Below are 22,205 nucleotides of genomic sequence, written 5' to 3'. Positions count from 1 at the left end.
CCATGCCTAAGAGCACCTTACTGCCTTACTCTTTCTCTTTTTCTCCTTACGGATGAAAATATTGTTCTAACGTAGCATACCTAGAAAACTAATGTAAAGAAGAAAAGTTCACATTATTATTTACCAACCTTAGCACAGGGGATACCTAGTTATTAATCTTCAGCCAGACAAATAAGAAACCCCTTTCAGCATAATTAGAAAACCCAAGATTTTTGTACTTTCCGTAGGAAAGACGAGATGTTTTCCCTAGACATCTTAACAGATTCCCAAAGATTTATGGGTTTTATATGAGAGAAAATATGCATTCCTATTTCTTTGTGAGATGTAAGTCTTACTAAAATGTAACTTATTTGGAAAACAAAAATACTGAATGACAATTTTATTCCTTTTGTGTGTGTGTGTGATGTATTCAATTAGTCTAGATTTTCTAATCTGAGTGCTCAATATGAAGGCTTCCTAACTCATTTTAACCCAGAAACTGAACTGCTTGCATTGTCATTATATGCTTATGATTAAACCAATCTCTAGAGACCAAGAAATAAATTGAGTGCCAACGGAAGAAAATTAAGAAATGAATTTGCACTAGTATTTCAATTGATCTGCATAGTCTCACATGGGAATTTAGGCTGGGCTCTTTGGGACTTTGGTCACAGTATCTAGTTATTGAAAATGGCTTTTTCCCTATTAACCACACAAATCTGTTAGCTGATTATAATTGATACTGGGAAAAGAATGTCCTTGCAGCTGCAGCACAAGCCTTGCACAGTTTACTCGGACAATAATGGAAATAATCTATTTTTTGTCTGTTATGCTGGGTATCGTCACTGTCAGGTTCAGGATCCCAGACCTGATGGCCTTGATCATCTCCCTAAATAACAAACCCTCTTTTCTTGTCATATATATCATTATTGAATCCGGATTTAATTGCCTTCCAAGTGAACATTTTTCTCAAGTATTTGCATCTTGGACTGTAGGGTGTTACTTGGTAGCCAAACCTTACTTACATACATATCGTTCTTGTCTCCATTGGAATTAAAGATGCAACTTCTACTGACTTGATCAGGACAGAGTTTTGTTTTTGTCTGGGAAGTTAGAAATAATAAAAGATGTATGCTAAAGGTAAAAATACTTCCATCCACCTCGATCTCGCAGCTGAGGAATGCAGAACCCAACAAGTGATCGGTCCAGTAATGCAAAGGAAGGACAGAGCTCAGATCTCCTGAAACCCTGACACTTCATTTGGTAAGTAAGTGTTGGTTATCAGTCAAGTTGTAGAAAACATTCTGGATTTGGCCATTCTTTTGCATGCCTGTCATTATAATGCCATGCAGTACCTTGTCAGCAGCAGCTGTCACCTGCGATTTTTGGATGGAGCCTATCTGGACATCTGAAATTAGGAAAAATCAGGTGCAACTAGAACAAATAATTTCTTTGTAAATAAATGTGGTGTTTAAAATTATATGCTAAAATATGCAAATAGGGTATCTGTTTTGAAGGAAAAGCATGGGTATGTGTTAACTTCCTTCTAAATTAATTCAGCACAAGTGTCTTTGGAGCTTAAATGTAGTCCTCAGGAGAGTAAATACTGCATAATGTGATATGCTGGAAAAGACTTGAAATGCACCCACTAAAAGCTCATTTTCCTGCTGTATTCACACACAAACTTTCTAGCTGGCAAGTTCTACACCTAATTTGCAAAGATTAAAACTTGTTACTAGAAAATTACTCCAAATAGAAGACTAAATTTATACAAGGAAATTTTGGTTACCACTAACTACAGCAATAACTGCAAGCAAATTTAACGCCAGTTGCTAAAACACAATATTATATAGTAATATCTGCATTTAATATTTTTTCTGCGTGTGTTTTGCATATACATTTTCATATTGAAGTTGAAGTCAAGTATTCAAAATGGAGAAAGACTGAATGCTTTCAGATTTTTTTACTTCTAAACAATTCCATTCTGCATAAATGGCACTAAAGAGTTTATAGGCTTATAGTAAGACATAGTTCAAGGAGTATAAAAAACCAAATATTCTAATACACCTGTTTTTAAAAAGTGTTTAATATGACAAGGATATTGGTTGTTGCACATGAATTTGGGACAAATTTACTAGAGCAAAAAGAAAATTAAAACATTAACTGTCACTTTTTCATGTCTAAGCAGAACAATGGTTCAGGTTCCTTGTCCTTCAGCTATAACACCTTGTGCAGTTATCCAGTTAGTTAAAACATTAAGTACAGGCAAGCTAGGGTACTATTTGATCAAAGACGGGCAAAGAGTAGCTAAGTAAAGTGCTGCTGATGTACTGGACCTATACACCAACACTGCACTGGCGCCTCTGGGGCTTGTGGAAGTGCTCTTTTGTGGCTGAGGTTTAAAACTGAACACTTGGCAACACTGGTTACTTAAAAATCAGATAAATACGGGGCTTAACCTAGTCTATTGGCTCAATTAATTGAATAATTAGGTTCTGTTTTTCTTTATAGTTCTCCTGCAGGATCACAATCTGTATTTCTTTTAACAGGATTGCAATCACTTTCTGTTCTGAGCTGCCAGGCAGATAGCACTGCATAATTATATAGCTGTATAGCAGTACAGCATGTCTTATACTGCAAATACATATTGAGTGTATTTGCATCCTTTGGGGTTAGAAGTACAGCATAAATTCAAATTCTTGATAAATGAATGATGCTGTTTTTCTACCCTGTGGCTCTCATAATGGAAGAATGTGAAGAAGTTCATGGGGACAATTGTTCCCTCAGACACACAGCTCTACTGAAATTAATCCCTCTTGTACACTGATGTCCTTGGCTAATGTATGGGTTGAAAACTGGGAGTGGACGTTGGAAGGAAACTGTCTGCTGTTTAATGGTGTTAGCCTCCACTTCTGTACTGTGTATGCTCAGCAAGGGGGCATATGAAATTGGTACAGAGATTCTCTGCTTGCTTCACAGGCCTCCAGTTTAATCCTGACATGCAGTCTGTGCCGTGCATTCCCTTACTTGTTCAGGATGTAGTTGTGGGTAATGGTTCTAGCTAGCAGCAGTATTGCACATCCTTTAAAAGGCAGGTAAGAATAATTCAGAATGAATGTCTGGCAAAGGCCAAAATCTGTAGGAGGAACAAGATGTAAATGCTTTCAGTAATGTTAAGGTCTATTCTTTCTTTATATAGCTACATAGAGTATCTATTTAATCTACCTATTATCTAATACCTATTTAAATGAGATCTGAATCATCATGTTTATCTGTGGAATACTGTAACAACTGAGTAATTCGTTTGCTCTCGTCTGTCTTCCCTTTTCCTTCCAAAGCAATTCCTACTATGATATTTGGGAAATTATACATATGGTAACTACAGTTGTCAGCAACAAATTTTATTTACAGCTCCTCAGGATAGTATAAACCACCCCCTCTGAACACTTCTGAACTGGAAGATTTCCTGTGGAAACCTCCAGCACTGACTAGAATCACAGCTGTCCATAACACGTAAAAGCTATGTTAGCATCGCAGGCAGATGCGACTGCTACGGGATATGGGTACACGACAGTGCTGAGCATAGGCCCTGCACAGCCTCTCCCTCCCATGAGGTCTGCCATGAGTGTCCATCCCTATAGGTGCATACTCTTCTTACCTTTCTATGGCAACCACACTGCAAGTTGAATTATGTAAATTAACAGAACTTGCTGTACTGAAAATAATTCAACATGGAATAGCCTTAAAAGGCTTATCTCTTAGGTTTTTAGCTCTGCCTCGTGTCCTTTCTTATAACTCTTCTTACGCAGAGCCCTCACCTGTTGCATTTCTCACAACAGCAAATAGGGACAGGGTAGCTAGTCTGGTTAGAAGGATAAGAAACAGTCACATCCCTATCCGACTAAATATAAACATGAAGACACTTAAAGAGTAATTACAGAAAAACTTCCTCCTATTGCCTTTGTTATGCTTCTGGGGGAGTCCTAACATTCCATAAGTGTACTTTCTAGATGACCTGCTGTCACCCAGGTGATGTATGTAGAGATGAATCTCTCTCGTAGGGCCGGCATTACGCCACAACTGCCTTTCTATCAGCAATAAACCTGAGAAATCAGACTGGAGACTGAGAAGCTTCTTAAAAAAACCCAAACCAATACACCCCCGCCAAAAAACCTGACTGCAGCATTTAGAATGTACTATTTCTTAGTACACAGAACAAACTTAATAGTATCATAGTTCAGAAGAGCATGGTTTTGGCCAGAAGCAGTTTCTACTGAAAGATGTCCCAAGGAGTTATCTATCCAGGTGCACTGGCCTCCATCTCCTACATCTCGGAGCCCCTTCTCTGTCACACAACAGACATGTAATGCTATCACTACGGCAGTCCCAAGGACAGCAGCTTTCCTGAGCACGTGGACAGTGACTGTCGTGCACATGTGCTGCTGACCTGATGCTTCCGCAAGCATGCCGTTACACTGGGGAGCAGACTGCTGCTGCCAGCACGCTGCACGTGCACCTGCTCCTTGCCATAAAGAACTCGCACGGGGGGTGTGTTCTCAGCAGGATTAATTGTTTAGTACTAAATAAGGGGAACTCGGTGGCAACTGAGGTTAGTTTTTGCTTTCCTAATGGTTCATGATGCCAGAGCAGCTTCCTTGATATCATGTTGAAATTAATATTTTAGTAAAATTCTGACCATTTTACTACCATGTAATTCTTGTAATTCCATCCTTTCTGCCTTGTGTAATTTCTGGTGATTACTCACTATTGTGCTATAAGGTCTAATTTTGTTCTGATTAAATGAAAAAGTGGTGAGACAGACTGAACTAGGTGAACTGTCAAACACCTAGAAGACTTTTCAGCATAAAAGTATTCCCAAAATAAGCATTTCCCTAAGAGAAGACTTGACAAACAACCTGAACAATACCATTCGTGAACACTACCCAGTTGATGGGAGTCTTTTCAGGGCTAATTTACATAATTTGACATAATTACAGTTATAAACACTTGAAGAAGCCTTGGAAGGAAGAATGTCACTGAAGCCTACATTTTGTTGGGTCTCGTTGCATTTGGCAGCTGTACAAAACTGTGGAGCATGGAAATTCGCTCAGATGGATCCTGATTATACAAACACATAATACAAGCTTTGAATGCTCAATGCAAATTTGTCCTGTACAGAAAGCTACCACAAAGTCTCCCAAGGCCTCTGTCCAGTCAGCCAGCACGATGTACAATGAAAACAGTGAGGTACTGGTGGTGGTTCCCTCCATATGAATGCCCGTTAAACCACTATTTTGTCCACAAGGTAGTAGTGGACATCTGAGTGTCTGACTCCAGCTGCCTACAATTGAAGGTAGCCACGACTTAAAATTTTAAAACCAAAGTCAAAGATAAATTTTAAAAACATAAATTAAGTTTGATATATATATATACACACACACACACGTATATATGTGTATACATACTCTCTTCTAATCAAAGATGCAAATTAAGAATTAAATAATTCTGTAATAGATCTACGGAAGCAAGACCACTAGCTGAGGATGACCCGTATTTTCTACTTTTGTCAATAAGGATTTCTCTCATCATTACATTTCAACAATGCAAGGGAGGAGGAAAATGTTAGCTGAAGAATCCTTTTTCCAAATAGCTGTAGTCTTCCTATCAACCAGACTGAAGTCCATGGCCCACCACACACTATCACAGTGCCTCTCAGAATATAGTGTGTTTTGCAGAAAAATGAGGAAGTTTCCTCATTCAAATTTTAAGATACATGTCTGGAAATGCAGGGCAAATACTGATTTTTGTGCTGCTCAGGGAAATCTAGTTCAATTGGTTTAACCTGCTCTGGTTGGTAAGTCTTGTTTCCATTCCCTTTCTGAGACAATTCTCTACTTGCACTGCTATATTTTTAATTATCTGTATCATCAGACATTCTTGTTGAATGTCTAGAGAATCCAGAGAAGTCAAAGCATACTTGCAGCCAAAGAAAGGTGCTATAAAAAGCTATGGCCATCATCTACATTCTAATTAATATTTCACAAACTTCAAGACTACATAAGCATCAATACTTACAGTCCTGCTTATTTTCAGGAGTTCTGCTCACTGCATAATATGGAAAATAAATACCAGAGCTTTAAAAAACGTAATAAAAAAGACTCTTCTCAGATAGGCAGCTTCCAGTGTATTCACAGAAACACATCCTTTCACCAGACTAAATGGGAGCATTTCAAATGGAGTTCATCAGTTGATCTTGGCAAGCCTTGATTACTCTCATTAGCTTTCTTCAAGCTTACAGAACGTACAAGGGGCTGTGTACCATGCTGTATGTTGAGAAATAATGGCATTTTAATTGCATTGGGTATTAATGAATTCCTTTTTGAACAGCAAGCTTTTAATTATTTCATTTGTCTCTTAATTTATCATAAGGAAACAACTAATTAGCTTTCACTTCTCCTGGGCAGAAGTTTCTTTGTAAAAGACTTAAGTACAGTCCATAGAGTCTAGTTTAACAGCACTGCATCTTCATTGGGAGATTGTATTTGGAACATGGAATGGAAATACAGACAGAAAACAAACCCAAAGTAGTTAAATACAATTTCTGAAGCTTTTAATAGTTAAATTATCAATGCATTCTACTGCTGCCCCCCAAATCAGATCTAAGATAATCAGTATTTCAGTATTACAAAATAGCAGCAGTATTCGGGGGTAGAAACCATTAACTGTCACCAAAGGGTTGGGTTATACAGAACAATCACTTGAGTAGGTGGACAGTACTAAAATGTTACTGACGTACTATTTAAATAAATATGTTAATTATACTTTTTTAAAATGGTACCAAAAATCAAGTGCAGAGATGGCCACAGTGAGGCCCTCCTCATAATGAGACTATTGTTACAATTTGAGAGAAGACATCATTAAAACTCTGCCTTTGAGAAGACTGAAAGTGAAAGCTGGGACGTCTTTCCAGGTTAGGGATTCAAGGTCTGCTGCTTGAAAGGTACCCTTTAAAGGCAAAGATCTGGATTACTTTCAAGTATAAATACAAATTATGTTAATAGTATGCTTTACTGATTACCATCCAAATGCTCTCTGCACTAAGATAGATGCTAAACTGTATTACCAATGTCCTAAAATACACGGATCATGGCTGTTGAACTCAAAGAAAAAAACCTAATGAGGTGGCAGAAAAGGTATTTGCAAACCCACAAGGATGATACAGAAAAATTAAATGCGGGAATAAAATTACCTTAATGGTGAGCCTCAGCCCATGGGCTGGAGCACACAACTAGATTGGTAGCCTCAAAACTGCAGAGGAGCAACTGTGACCAGTCAAACTCATGCTAGCTATTACATCTTTCACAGAAGCTAAATCAGGTGCTTGTTTTAGAAAATATTGTAATCTCATTTTATTTATCCCAAGCAACCGGCATGTCAGTACCTGACAGGGTAAAATTCCAATGTCTTAATTCTTACCTTAGGAAAATCTTACTGTCCTTTGAAAGACCAAATTTGACTATCTTTAGCTTCCAACCATTGGAACCTGTTTTGTCTTCAGAATAACCTATGCCCCTCTGTGGAAACACTGATATGCTTTGAGTCACCCTGCCACTTCCTCTCAGCTAAACTGAACAGAGTGGTCTCCATAAGCATTATATCGCAGAGCGTGTTTTCTAGCCCCAGAACTTCTGCGGCTTCTTTATAGTTCTCCCTTGTATTTCTAAATCAGTGTGGACACCAGGCCTGGACTCAAGTGTCCTACCAGCATTCTCATCATTGTGAAATCACTTCTCAGCCTTTACTTGCACTTCTTTTTACCTCTCTCTCTCACAGACACGCATAAAAGCATCAGCCTTTTTAAGTAAGGAACTGCAAAAGTAGCTCATGATGAGGCTGTTATGATCAATGACCCACTACCCCCTTTTCTGAGTTGCTACGTTCAAAAAAACAAGCAACAAAAAAGCTTTCTGTTTCCTGTTCCTAAATAGGTTACTTTGCATTTGACTCTACCAAAAATCACTTTTTTTTTTTGATTGAGATAATTCTGTAGCAGTCACTCTGCCTTAGAAACAAATAATTTATTGTGAACTCAGAAAATACAATACAAGTTTTAGAACCTCCTGAGGTAGCTGACGTTAGGATAAAATGTAAACATAGCTTCCTGGCTCCGTGCGAAGAAAGCAAGGATAAATCTGGTTCTGTTCTGTTAGTAAACAGATTACTCACACTTTGGATATAGAAACAGAAATTTTGAACTTTCTGAAATGTCTGCTGAGTAAGAATTACCTGAGTAAACTGCCAGTAAAGCTTCATTCTCTTGGCTTTGGCATAATTGCATTCAATGAGCCTGGGCCTGCTGTTCACATCCACCAGGCATCTGTTGTCATCATCGTCGATAGTGGGACTCAGAACACCCACATGGAGCTGCTGATTGCTTGTGTAATAAACATTCTGCAACAGGAAGCACAAACAAGATTTGTGGCCTCTAGACAGAAGCAGCACTTTTACCAAAAAGCTAATGGCAAAGATAAATATGCTGAATAGCAGTAGGCTGACCCCACAGTGGCTTTTAAATTATTTCCTTTCATGCAGGAGGCAACACAACATTTTAAAAGTTGTCCTAAATTAACAATTAATTGTTAATTGTTACCAACAAGTAAATGTTGGTTAACTACTATAGGAAATAGGCAAACAAAACTGATTTTTGTCTCATCATGTGCCTTTTCACTTCTGTTTCCTATGGTCATGCACCGTGGGTCTTCAAAAAGCAAGATGTACACCCTCTAGCAGGAGGTGGGGTTAGTTTGAGTACTGCCATCAACTCTGATGAGACTATTTCATCTGAGGAAAATACCTAACTGGAGAGGTAAAAAAGCGAACAGCAGCACAGCAGTTCAGTAGCAAGGATCTCAATCTTTTGTACGACAGATAGAAAGATAAATGAAGGTTTTCTACAAACAAATGCTAAAAAACCAAATTTGAGGCAGCTAACCAGAATCCAGTATATACAATAAAAAGTTGCTAACAGTTGGTGACAGACAGATACATGGCAGGAGAGAGAACAGAATGGCCATGTTTCAGGCTATTTGTTCTCGTTTTATTTTGTATATGTCAATACACACAGACACTAGAGACTGGAAGAAGGGACCAGACACTGGCTGCTCTGGGTTTGTAGCAAAGGAGTGCTCTCATAGGCCTCAGTGATTACACTTATGACCAAAGGCATGAGAATATTATACTACACAAATTCTTTCCACTCTGTTTGACTGCAAACAGATATGTGGGAGGTTTGTCTAGAAGAAAGAAAAAGCAGGGGAAGGAAGGTGAGCTTGCCAGACAGAGTTGATAATGTGTCCTCTTGAAGATAACAGTTTACATATAAACCCAGAAAGGTAACACAGGACTATGCTGGCATTGTCTGTCTGCTAATCACAAATAGAAATTTTTTTGCTAAAATCATACCTTTTTCTTGAGAGGGCCATGAGAAAGATGAAATGACAACATCATGCCTTAGCAGCCTTATCCGATAAGGGTATGCGTAAGGCTTTGACAACTCTAGTGGTATCAGTGTCACAACAGACAAGAGCTGGATAGAAGCACCAAATTAATGTCCCTGTCATCTTACTATATCCATTCTACGTGTCTGTAACAAAAGGGGAGCTGGAAGTCATGCTGTGTGTATTTGGGAATCTATTCTGTTGCCGGAGGTTGATGGTACTATCTCCAGGTATCTGTTCATTGTTGATGTTGTAGCTTGTTTTATATGTGTATATTCTTATTTGTGAAAACTCTGATAAAATATTAATTGCAAATAGGAGAGAAAGCAGAGAAACAGAACAAACCAGGACTGAGGAGAGATTTGGGGGCTTAATGTAAAAAAACAACTTTGAATGCTGAAATCAGTCAATGCAGGGATTAAAAACAGATCAAAACAAATGGTGGTGTTTCTGTGCAAGACTACGTCCTCTGTTTACCCTCCTGGAACACTTCTGGGGCAGATCCGCAGCAAATGTGTCCTGGTTTCAGCTGAGATAGAGTTAATTTTCTTTATAGTAGCTGGTATGGGGCTATGTTTTGGATTTGTGCTGAAAACAGTGTTGATAATACAGAGATGTTTTAGTTGTTGCTGCACCAGTCAAGGACTTTTCAGCTTCCCGTGCTCTGCCAGGTGCACAAGAAGCTGGGAGGGGACACAGTCAGGACAGTTGATCCAAGCTGACCAAAGGGCTATTCCATACCACATGACGTCATGCTCAGTATATAAAGCTGGGGAAGAAGAAGGAAGGGGGGACATTTGGAGTGATGGCATTTGTCTTCCCAAGTAACCATTACGCGTCATGGAGCCCTGCTTTCCTGGAGATGGCTGAACACCTGCCTGCCCATGGGAAGTAGTGAATGAATTCCTTGCTTTGCTTTGCTTGTGTGCGCAGCTTTTGTTTTACCTATTAAACTGTCTTTATCTCAACCCTCAAGTTTTCTTACTTTTGCTCTTCCGATTCTCTCCCCCATCCCACCAGGGGAGAGTGAGCGAGCGGCTGTGTGGTGCTTAGCTGCCAGCTGGGGCTAAACCACGACAAAATGTAAACTGACATAGTTGCATAAAAATTAATGAAGTTGCCATTAATGGTTTACGCTAATCAAAGGTTTGACGCCCTGCATCAAGTTTCATTCTTTTCACCAGAAATGGCAACAGAAATCTGAGCTGGCTGAACCGAGATGAGTCTCGGTTTTAAGAGTCTGAGTAGAGAAAAGTTGAATAGTTCAGTCATGCCTTACAGGAGAAGAGAAGGGTAAATAAAAGGACCTAGCAGAGCACATTTCCAAAATGGTTGGTTATTACTGATTGAAGTAAACTGTAAGAACTGCGGAAGGACTAACAAGACCACACCCCAATAAGACTCCATCCGTAAATTAGATAATTAACATGCCTGCAAACAAAACTGATGCTTTAGAAGTGCAAGAAACATTTAGAGTGCACTTTCTAGACAGTCCAACAGCAACTATTTCAGATATGTTTAACATCTGTCCAGATGCTTTTTCTGGCGAGAGATTGAGGTAGTGATATAGCAAGGCAGTAAGATCAAGATGGTCTTTAAAATGGATTGTTAAGACACATTGAGTCTACAGATGAACATTTTGATGCAGCTTGTTTGCCCCTGACCTAAAAGTACTACCAGAAAAATGAGAGGGAAATTGTCAGTTATTTGCATTTTTTACTAATGGAAAGTGGTTTGTTAATTCCATTTTTTCAGCACATTGTCACCACAGAAAACATAGTAGAAGAAAATCAAGGGGTTTTGCATGTTTTGCCTTGCCTTGCCTTTGCCTTTTGCCTTGCCTTGCCTTGCCTTTGCCTTGCCCTTGCCCTTGCCCTTGCCCTTGCCTTGCCTTGCCTTTGCCTTTTGCCTTGCCTTGCCCTTGCCCTTGCCTTTTGCCTTGCCCTTGCCCTTGCCCTTGCCCTTGCCTTGCCTTTGCCTTTTGCCTTGCCTTGCCCTTGCCCTTGCCCTGCCTTGCCTTTGCCTTTTGCCTTGCCTTGCCCTTGCCCTTGCCCTTGCCCTTGCCTTTTGCCTTGCCCTTGCCTTGCCTTGCCTTGCCTTGCCTTTTGCCTTGCCTTGCCCTTGCCCTTGCCTTGCCTTGCCTTTGCCTTTTGCCTTGCCCTTGCCCTTGCCCTTGCCTTGCCGCGCCTTGCCTTGCCGCGCCTTGCCGCGCCTTGCCGCGCCTTGCCTTGCCGCGCCTTGCCGCGCCTTGCCTTGCCTTGCGCCTTGCCTTGCCCCTTGCCTTGCCCCTTGCCTGATACATGTCAGTCACTGAAAACAAATGAGCAGGCCTGGCTGTAACTTTGAGAAGTCCACAGGACAGCTCAGGGTTGCCTGTGCAAAAAAAGTGGTGGACCTGCAAACCCTCAGGGCTGAGCTGTTTTTATTAGCTCAGTCTCCTCAGCCTTTCACAGAGTGGCCTGAAGGTAATCATTTCATCTTCCTGGATAAAGCAAGCCCAATTCATAGTGCAACTCCACCAGCTTCTTTTGATGGCAAATCAGCAATTGTTCAGTCTGAGCATCTTTCTGGGCAGAAGCAGAATGATGGCTCTGGCTGGGGGAATTGCCCAATTCTGTTTGTTGGCAAAACTGTACAGAAATAGAACAATCAAATGCAATTATGCTTAATAGAGCTAATTAGCAGGTAGTTGCTTATCTTTAGAGAGCTCACCCTACCTGCTAATATCACTTCATTTTTCATTGTGGACCAGTTTAGAAAAAGAGGTGCGAAATCTTGTATTCTCACCTAGTATTGGGAAAGGCACCTTTCAGCTCTTAAGTGGCATGTAAAAATAAGTTCAAACTGAAACAGGCTGTGGTATGGTGGCAGTTAGTCCTTCTAACTAGGCTCTTTCAGGATGTTGCTTTGCTTATCCAGTAATATGGATATTATTTAATTATTCTATATATTAATTAGTATAAATATGTTAGTATCTTATCCAATAATACCATATCTTATTTCAGAATTGAAAACATTGCACAACCTGGTAATTTGACTACTATGTTTTTCTAACGGAGGGATCACATCAAAAGCACATACCCTTGACAAATTCTACTTGAGCAGCATGCTAGCGAACAGCGAGGTATCGGTTTGTGTTGCACTTGGCCAGAAAAGTTTTCTTAAAACCTATGGACAGTCCCTGGCTCCTTTCCCCCAGCCCGAGAATAAAACAGTCCCTGCACTGAGACAGCATAATAGTAACTATGTGAGGATGAAGGGAGGACATCTATTTGGTAAAACATAATTAACTATTGACACTACTGATTCAACTCAAAATGCTCTTCTAGTCTGAAACCTAAAGCTATTAAACATGAAACCATGGTAAAGTCTCCTTTTAAATAATTTCATATATTAAGAAAATTATTTTAATTGCTTTCTTTCACATTATATCTCCCTGTTTCTATTTGATTATTTTAATTTTCAAAAATACTTTTTGGGTTTCTTTTTCGTTTGGTTGGGGGTTTTTTGGGGTGGGGTTTGGGGTTTTTTTTGTGGTTTAGTTTGTTTTTTTTTAGTTTAAAGATGGTACGCAAACTACCTTTCTGGAGTGGGCAGTAGGAGATTAAGCAGCTGAGTTATATGAACTGAATTACCATCTCATTAATGTCCTTGTTAGGTATGCACATATATGACTTTTTATTGATCATATTTTAAATTGACCTGCAGGTAAAATACGATCTTACAGATTAAAACCATGCTCATGTTGTATCATCTTATGTGTAGCCCTATAAAAAACAGTCTGTACTTGTGATTTAAATCAGTTGTTAAACAGATAAATGCCCACAGCAGTACTTCTTCAAGAGGATGCTTTTAACAACCGTCAACAAGTACGCTAGCTGTTTTGCAGTCCACTTCAGCACAAAATGGACAACTGAGGCACTTTGTTTTAAAACACTTCAGAAGATACAGGCAAAACACATTTTACCAGCACATCTGTTCCTACAATATTGCAACATCACCATCAACTAACACAAGAAGACAGAAATTTTGCAGTAATTTAGGAAAGTAATTTTTGAACAATCACTCCAGTACTTTATTGGAAGTCCAAATGACTAAATATTGAATATGGACTGTTAAGTCATTAGGGTATCTTTGAAAATTTTACTGAGAACTTGGACCTTTCATTTCTGCTACAACAGCAAATGTCACAGCAGTCCTTGTTCAAGGGACTGGAGACTCAATAGCCAAACATTTGCTTAGTTCCACCGAAGCCAAGACACTTGCTGTATGCTGATTTACAGCATTCATTCAAAGTTCCTTTGCACTTGCACTGAAGACGCAGCCTCAGCAAAACACAACCACACGTTTTCACATCACCATCACATATGTACTCCCTGAGGAGCTACTGAATTTCCACAGAAAAAATCTTGCTTGGATGCTGGTACCAAAGCACATGCTTAAAAAACCCAAACAACCCAACTCCCTTATTCTGTAACAAAATAAGCCTTCTTACATTTCATGACTCCGTTCTAGCCTACAGCACTTCAACATCTATTTCTTTCACCATAACAGTATTGATGTACAGCTATGTCTCCTGGGCAACTGGAAGAGAGCACCTTTGTTCAGGAAATCAGTTAGGTTCAACAAAAGGCACTTATCTTCTCAAAAAGTGAAATTACAAGGATTCAGCACTACTGTCAGTTAGAAACTCTGTAAAAATGTAGGCAGGATTTGTGATCTGCAAAGTGTCAGAGTCAGCATGGGGCCTGAGCCTTAGGCACTTCCGCATCTCCTTCAACCACACTCCCACCAGGTGCTTTTTGGGGGTGGATGACTGCTGTTCACACACTGACAGGCTGGCTCTGCAAGCTGCCGCTTGCTGCCTGCTTTCCCTGCCCTCACTACAGGTCCAGCTGCATTCAGTGTCCTCAAGAAACTTCCTCTGGAAGCATGAGGCTCACAGCAGATTAAAGTGATGCAAAAGCAGTTGTTCAAAACAAAACTTGGCGTTATTAATCTGAAGGTTTACAGCAAGCAAATTATTAAAGTAACAAAAGCTTCATACCTGGGTCTGAAGAAAAGTGTATCAGTTGCCTTCAAAGCTTGACATAGGTCTCTGCCACAAGGCTTCTGTTTCAATCTCTCTTGTGTGCTCGAACAGCCTCATAACTAATCACCTTCATAACTAGTCTTCTTCTGGACTGTAAAAGGTGGGGGTTTTTTATATCTGCTGAGAAACTTGGCCTGCAAATATCCTCGTGCATGTAAAACAGCACCTTCCAACTAAAGGACCAATAATTCCATAGCTTTCTTGAATTTATTTTCCTAGACGTGTCCTATCTAAGGCCATTGCTTCATTTCCTGTTTGTTCCACCCAATAATCTCTCTTGATTATTCACATTAAGACAAAATATAAGACAAGCAAACTGAGATTGGTATCACATTAATAAAACTAATGACATGGTTCCCAAAAATCTTCATAAGGTGAAAGGGAGATTTTAGAGTCACAGAATGGTTTGGGTTGGAAGGAACCTTAAAGATCATCTAATTCCAACCCCCCTGCCATGGGCAGGGACACCTTCCATTAGACCAGGTTGCTCAAAGCCCCATCCAACCTGGCCTTGAGCACTTCCAGGGATGGGGCATCCACAGCTTTGCTGGGAAACCTGTTGCAGTGTCTCACCACCCTCACAGTAAAGAATTTCTTCCTAATATGTAATCTAAATCTACCCTCTCTCAGTTTAAAACTGTTACCCCTTGTCTTATCATCACTACACTCCCTGATAAAGAGTCCCTCCCCATCTTTCCTGTAGGCCCCCTTTAAGTATTGAAAGGCCACAATAAGGTCTCCCCGCAGCCTTCTCTTCCCTAGGCTAAACAACCCCAACTCTCTCAGCCTGTCCTCACAGGGGAGGTGCTCCAGCCTCCTGATCATTTAGTCAAGGCATACTTGTTATTTTTTCTAAACACAAAATTTATTTGCCCTAAAGAGACAGCTAAAAGATGAAAATACAACTGAGTGATAGTTGAGAGCTGCATAGCCTAGGATTCTTAAGAAATCTTCATAATGACTAGGAACTATTAGAGAAAATTTGGTGTCCTAAATATTTTCCCCACCTGCATTTCAGGTGAACTAATTTACTGTATGTTACTTTTTCTATTTAATATTCTAAGCCTAACTTTTTCTGAAAATTTGCTTGAATATCAGGAAAACTTACAATACAATATTGCAATGAAAACAAAAGCTTCAGACTTCAGAGCTGAAGTGGGTTGCCAGTTGCAGTAAATTATTCATAGGAGCTGGTTTATCATGTAGCAAGAAGTTACAGTAAGATGTTCAACTTAACACAAGATGATTATCTGAAGGATAAATTGCCAACTCCCCACTGGAAGTTTAAAGCAATACACACCAATTTTGAGGCTGAAAGCCATTTGTAATCCTTATGGCAATGTTCCCAGATGAAATCACGCTGGAGACTGGTACATGACTCTGCATTTATAATGAGCAAACTTAATGCTCAGCACCAGCAGTATTTATTTGCTACCCTGCTTTTGGCATAATAACTACAAGGGATAAGAAGCCTGATTCACCACTACTTTATTCCATCTTTGAACCATATTTTTCTTCAAATGAGTCCATGAAGTCATTTATTGTCAGGAGTAATATATTAACATATTAAGTCCAAAGCCTCACAGCACATTCATACTTGACTACAGATAAAGTGCAGTCTGGTGGATTCCAGTAAATCCAGATTTAGCTAACATTGCTGTTACTTGGCTCTTTATATTGTTCCTGACTTTTATTCCAGCATTTCTTGTTACATAAACACATCTGAATGAAAGAACTTTCCAACCCTGATGAGAAACTCTTGACAGAATCCAAGTTCATTATGAATAACCCAAACAAATACATCACTAAGATAAAAATCAAGTGTTTTGCCATTTACTATTCATGTAGGAAGTGTCAGGAGAGAGAGGCTGTGCTGTCCTGTAGCCACAATCAGCAGCACTGCTGTGTCTTGTGCTGCCCTAAAAGACTTACTGCTGAAGAAGTACAAGCATAAGAATAGAATTACAGAAAGTTACCCCTAAGCCATAGGTCAATCTTTAGAAGATTCGTATTATTTTTTTGAGGTAGGTTTTCAGCTGGTGCAGCCTGATGATGCAACTTTTAAACAATTATAGCCATGTGTTATCCATGTTGAGGATCTATTCATTATGAAACTTGTCTTACTGATGAGCTGACAAACAGTATAGCAACTGTTTGTTGCATACCAAGCATAGCAACACCATCATTTAGACTTAATTGTAAAGCATGTAAGAAGGAAACTACTATTTAACTTCGGTGTTCAGATTTGTATCTACTGAATTAACCCACCAGCATACTGATTATCTGACCTACTTGCTCTTCTTCATGCCTGTGCACTAATTAACTGCTGAACTCTAAGCAACAATCGATATTTGATAGCAATAAAGCCAAGGTGCTCAGAAACTTTAAGTAATATAGTGTGATGCTATAAATACAGGCTTAAAGACACAAAAATATTAACATTATTTTAATAGAAAACAGACAGGAACTCAATGGCAGACTTTTTAATTTAAATTCATGAACCTATATTGCAGTGGAATACCTAATTCTGCTGTTGCCTACTTTGGTATTCTGCTTTGGTTTTATTTAAAAGAAGCAAATAAAAATCCTCTTACTTAAGCTCCACTTTTAAAATTGAATAGAACTGTCAATCGTTCATTTTATATATGCTTTCAGTACTTACTTCCATAGTTTTCCTAATGCTGGTAACTACAGAACTAACAAGACCTGGATAAATTAAAATTTTACTTGATTCACTTTCTAAAGCTTCTTTTGGTTTTGCTCTTATCTCTGCACAAGATCTCTACAACTCTTCCACAAGAAAAAAATAAAAGGCAGTAAAAAAAAAAAATCAGAACCACTCTAGCATAGACAACTCTGTCCTTTTTTAAAAAAGCCTTCTGTCTTACTGCTCCTGTGACTTTGTCCCATCTGAATTTTCCTTTTCCTTCTCCCACCAATCCCTCTTTAGCCTTCAGTTTTCTTTGTGGATTTCTACAGAATCCCTTGTCTTACCCTGTTTTTCTTCTTCTTCAACACATACTCATCTGCAAACTCAGCTGTCATCCCCATATGCTGATGCACTGGTCCATACTTTACACCAGAGTTGACTCCTTCTGGCCAAATTAAAATCCGAGCTAGTTCATTGCCATCTGTGTATAAGCATTTGGTAGCTCAGCATCAAGAGATTTAAAAGCAGATTTTTACCTTTTCACAGCTACACCCAAGTGCTTCACATTACTATGGGCATAGTCACATCCAGGTAATCATGCGTTTATGTAACACACATCTTCATCTTGAACCTCTTCCAAAGTCATCAAACCTTGTTATACAGCCTTTTTTTTCCTGCAGACCATCTCCAAAATACAGCTTTTCCACTCAAAGTTCACCCTTGCTGCCTTCCCTCACTGATTTCAACACTCATGCCCTCTTCAAATCCATCCTGAATGCTTCTGCAAACTTGGGTTCCAGGTTGCCTTTCAGTAAGGTAATATCCTTCCACTTGATCTGTTTTCCATGCTGCACAAACTGCTTGTCTTCATTTTCAAAGCCCTTCTCAACCCCTCCTCTTTTTACTTATCAGCCTAGCAAGTACCAATAGGTTATCTTCCAACTCCTAATTAGATCAGGATGCTAGCCTTCATTGGTCACATTTTTCAAGCAAATATTCCTGGAAGCTAGGAGAAGTAATGCTGGCATCTTCCAAGGAACTTATCCTCCTCTGCACATTCAGAATTTCCCTTTTGCCCAGATTTTGCCCTTTTGCCCAGTCTCAAAAAAAAAAAACCCAACCAAAAAACCCCCCCCCAAAACCCCAAACAATAATTTTGGTGATGTACCAAAAGCATTACCCAAGAATGCTATGTCAGTGCCTCACAGCATTCCCTTCTCCTCTCTGCCACAATCTCCCGTTCCTAATATTCTATTTGTAGACTTCAGCTCTTCAAGTCAAGGGCGTACTTTTTATTATGAGGCTGTAGAGCACTTAATAATTTCTGGGTCATTATTGGGATGCCTAGAACTACAATAATAAGCATAACAATAAAAAATGTAGTGCCAGGGATGAGTCAGGTAGCTTACCACTTCTCAGAATAAAAGTATGTGTTTTTCCTAGTAGTTTAACTTTCTGAATGTTTGTTAAAATAAATTGTGTTATTTCTACTATTAGTACCTTTTTCTAAACTGAATTGGTAAAATCTTGTGTCTGCAACTAATAAGTCAGGCAAATTACAAGCAAGTGCCACACCTTCTTAATTAAGATACTCTACTAACATCTTGATCTCGAGGGTTTGGGGGTTCTTTTTGGTTTGGGTTTTTTTTTAATGCAGTCCTGTCTCCTTAATCCTGTATGGTAGTGAGCAATGACTATGGATACAGAGGTCCTTAATTCCTCTTGGCTTCCACAAGTTCTGTGAACTTTTGGCATTTTGTGAAGGGGACAAAGTAAAGCAGTTACATGTACAACTTTGAGAAGAATTCCCAGCTCCCTACAGATATTACTTAACCCCGATGCCTACTGGCTCTCCTGGCTCCACTGAAAGCAATCACAAATCTGTTTCTAATTTCAGATGAGTCAGTTCTCACCCATTCTTCTTAGGATCATGCATACATTTGATTTAAGGTTTCCAGAGGTATCACATTGACACCAACATATGCAAGTACAAGAAAAATTGTCTAAAAATTACTTCTTTTGGTGCTGAAGACAATAAAATACAGACATTAAAACATCTGCATGAAAGTGAGGCATTATGTACAGAAAAGGAAAATAAAAAGGCAGCACATTTCAACCTAAGCTGGTTAGTGAAAGTCTGATTATCTTTTGTTTGTTTGTTTAGGCTACCAGCAGGGACATACTTATTTTTCCCTACAAAACAAAACACCCACAAGAGTTCATCAGTCAAACTTAAGTTTATAAAGTCACTTTCTTGCAAGCACCTTTGAGAGAAGAACAAATTGAAATGCAAAAGCAACTGGTCTTAATGTCTTAAAAGTCTCAGCAAACGTTGTAGTGTGTTTTAGTCTGCTTCTACAACATGCAAAGGAGTAAATCTCATAGCAAGAAGAATGGGGCTTGATTCATTCACAGCAAACCTAAAATAAGTCTGACGTAATTCCGCTGAAACCAAATGAACTGTCAGGATCCAAGGGAGTCTTTCCCCCCTCTTCCTTGGCATAGGATAAAGTTTATAGATGATATATAACAAGCAGCATCAATACACTGACCTAAATGAAAACATATTCTGATTTTATGTGGCAAAGGCTGCAGTCAGAACACAAGTGGAACATCTTGTCGAGACTGAGGTGAAGCTGGAACCTAAAGATCTTGTAGGACTCGGAGAATGTAAAACAATGAAAGGTGCTTCATACTGAGATTTTTAAAATTGCCCCAGATTTTACGGGAAGGTGGGCTACCTGTCATTCCATTTAGTCTAGGCTAGCAGAATAGCCGAAGCCAAGCTATAAAGAACCCAATTAGAGACTTTGGTTACAACGGACTGAATATGCTGAAATTAGTGTGCAAATTAAAGTTGAAGTAATAGTCTAGCACATCCTGCAGTCTGTCATGGCTCTCTGACAAAAGGGAAACTCTGAAAGTCTCACCTAGTCCTATTAGCAGTGTTTCCTTCAGCAGCAGTTTTAACCTCCCACTTGACCTCCTAACCTCTCAGTGCTTGGTGTTATATAACTATACTCTGAAAGTCTTATTATGGGTATTATTAAACTTGTGAATTAGGAACACAATATGACCACCCATATGATGCGCAGCACTTCCTATCTGGAGTACTATCAATGTTCTAACAGAGTGACTGGTTAGAGAAACCTCTGCAGTGCCTCAGGGGACCTCAAAATAAACATCAAAACAAGGAAAAGAATTTTACTTTGTTTAAACACAGAAATGCGAGAGAAACTCAGCACAGATGTACAGCACTCGCACAGACAATTTTCTTCAGTTTTTAGTCTCTCGCATGGCTTCAGGAATTGTCGTACGGCTGAGATTGTGACATATTGCCATCTGGGAACTCCATCTTGAAGGCTTATTACTTGCAGGTATATTGTGCATTTCCATATACAGAACATTTAGTGCTGCAATTTCAGTGGTAAGCAGTTCTCTTACCAAGCTCTGCCACTTGAACTACTCAGTGGATACTTCTGTAGTCCTTTCCCAGGTTAGAATTAGTCATTTTTCAGAGTAAAACCCTGACACTATTAAAGTTTGCAAAGGTTCTGCCTCAGGTCTTCATGTCATATACAGTCTATAATTACAGAAAAGGCAAATACAATATATGGCCTACTTTCATTCTCAGTAGCATTATTTTCAATAAATTATTCTATAACAAATGAAACCTCTGCCAGGTTCAGTAGACATACATTTAGTATTTAAAAACACCTGGAATAAAATTTCAGATATCTGATGTCTATGCCGTGATCTCCTTTTCTTTAAATGACTTATGTGACTTAACAGCCAAGTTCACAACAATGGAGGATGAGTTAGTTTGAATACTGATGATGCAGACATGACGGATAAGCATCAAAGAAAACAGAGAGCAGAGAGCACCTGTACCATTTTTTGTTGGTCATTTCTGTCATTGACAGTTGAGCTTTTCTCTTTTTATAACAGGTTGAAGTGTCATTCACATTTCACTTTGTTTGTGCTAATTGCTTTAATGGATGAGGGCGTTTGGCGTGGTTATTCAGTGGACAGGGGTGAGAGGTGCAGATTGGTGCAGCTCTCAGTCCCATGGAGAACAAAGGAAAGTTACTCTGTTCCCACCCTGGCAAGTTTGATAGTGTTTCCCCTCTTAAACCATGTTAAGCCCATTAAGCTGAAGAGAAGAATTTCTGGTATTTTAAATGGACAGCATCAAAATCAAACCAAATCTTAAATACACTAGCCTACAAAAAGTAAAAACATTACTCCTTAGCTTTAGAGGATGTATTTCAAGCAACAAAGTCTGTCACTTCAACTGATTTGTTTCAATCTTTATTGTTGGTCTCTCTGTAGAGACTGACAGAAGCTCATGAAATTTTATACAACCCAACTGTATCCTAAAAGAAAATTTCTTTCCTGAAACATTTTTAAGCCTTCCAAGGCAAGTGGATAAATATATGTACCTTAATAGAAATGGCACTTTTCCTGCCCACCAAATATCTTGAAGTAGTGGCTCCACTGTTTGCAGGGTGACAGCAAATGACACTTACAGCAAGAGGTCAGCATGTAGAATTTAAACGAAGAGTCTGTATACTATGACCTCATGCAAAAACTGTAGCTTCGATCCTGCCTGTGTTCGTGAATAAATTGCAAAGTTCACAAAGCTCTGCAAAGAAAATGGAAACGTGTCTCAGGCTGGAATACTGTGCTCACATCCCAGAGATTCCTCCTTTCTTCTGCTCTTCTGGTCCCCAAGAAAAGGGCAAAGAAAAAGCATGACCTGATACAGTTTCATCACTGAATGTAATTTTAGTGCTAATGACATTTTTTAAAGGAAAGGTGGAAATGAGGAAGGATATTAGAAGTAACTATATCGAAAGATTTCTTACCATGAGTACTTAAGTTTTAAAAAGACTTTCTAGACTATGAACAAATCAATAAATAAAGCTGTTTAAAAAGCAGAAAATTGCTTTCATGTCAAGCAGGACATTAATGCCAATCCAGCTGC

At 39.1% G+C, this 22,205-nt stretch overlaps 1 protein-coding gene across 3 annotated transcripts in view; it reads right to left on the bottom strand.

Annotated features, from left to right (window-relative positions):
- Window positions 1-22,205, bottom strand: part of GALNT18 (polypeptide N-acetylgalactosaminyltransferase 18) — a 253,491-nt gene that overhangs the window by 10,455 nt on the left and 220,831 nt on the right. For 2 of the 3 annotated variants that reach the window (XM_072864367.1, XM_072864368.1), the window contains exon 11: window positions 8,266-8,430. The exons of the other annotated variant lie outside the window; for it this stretch is intronic. In XM_072864367.1, the coding sequence (XP_072720468.1) occupies window positions 8,266-8,430 (165 nt within the window). The remainder of the gene's footprint in view (window positions 1-8,265; window positions 8,431-22,205) is intronic. 3 annotated transcript variants of the gene reach the window in all.

This window comes from Ciconia boyciana, chromosome 6, assembly GCF_034638445.1.
Source record: "Ciconia boyciana chromosome 6, ASM3463844v1, whole genome shotgun sequence".
Classification (NCBI taxonomy): Eukaryota; Metazoa; Chordata; class Aves; order Ciconiiformes; family Ciconiidae; genus Ciconia; species Ciconia boyciana.
Note: the sequence above shows the minus strand (reverse complement) of the source record. Positions and strands in the feature narration are given on the sequence as shown.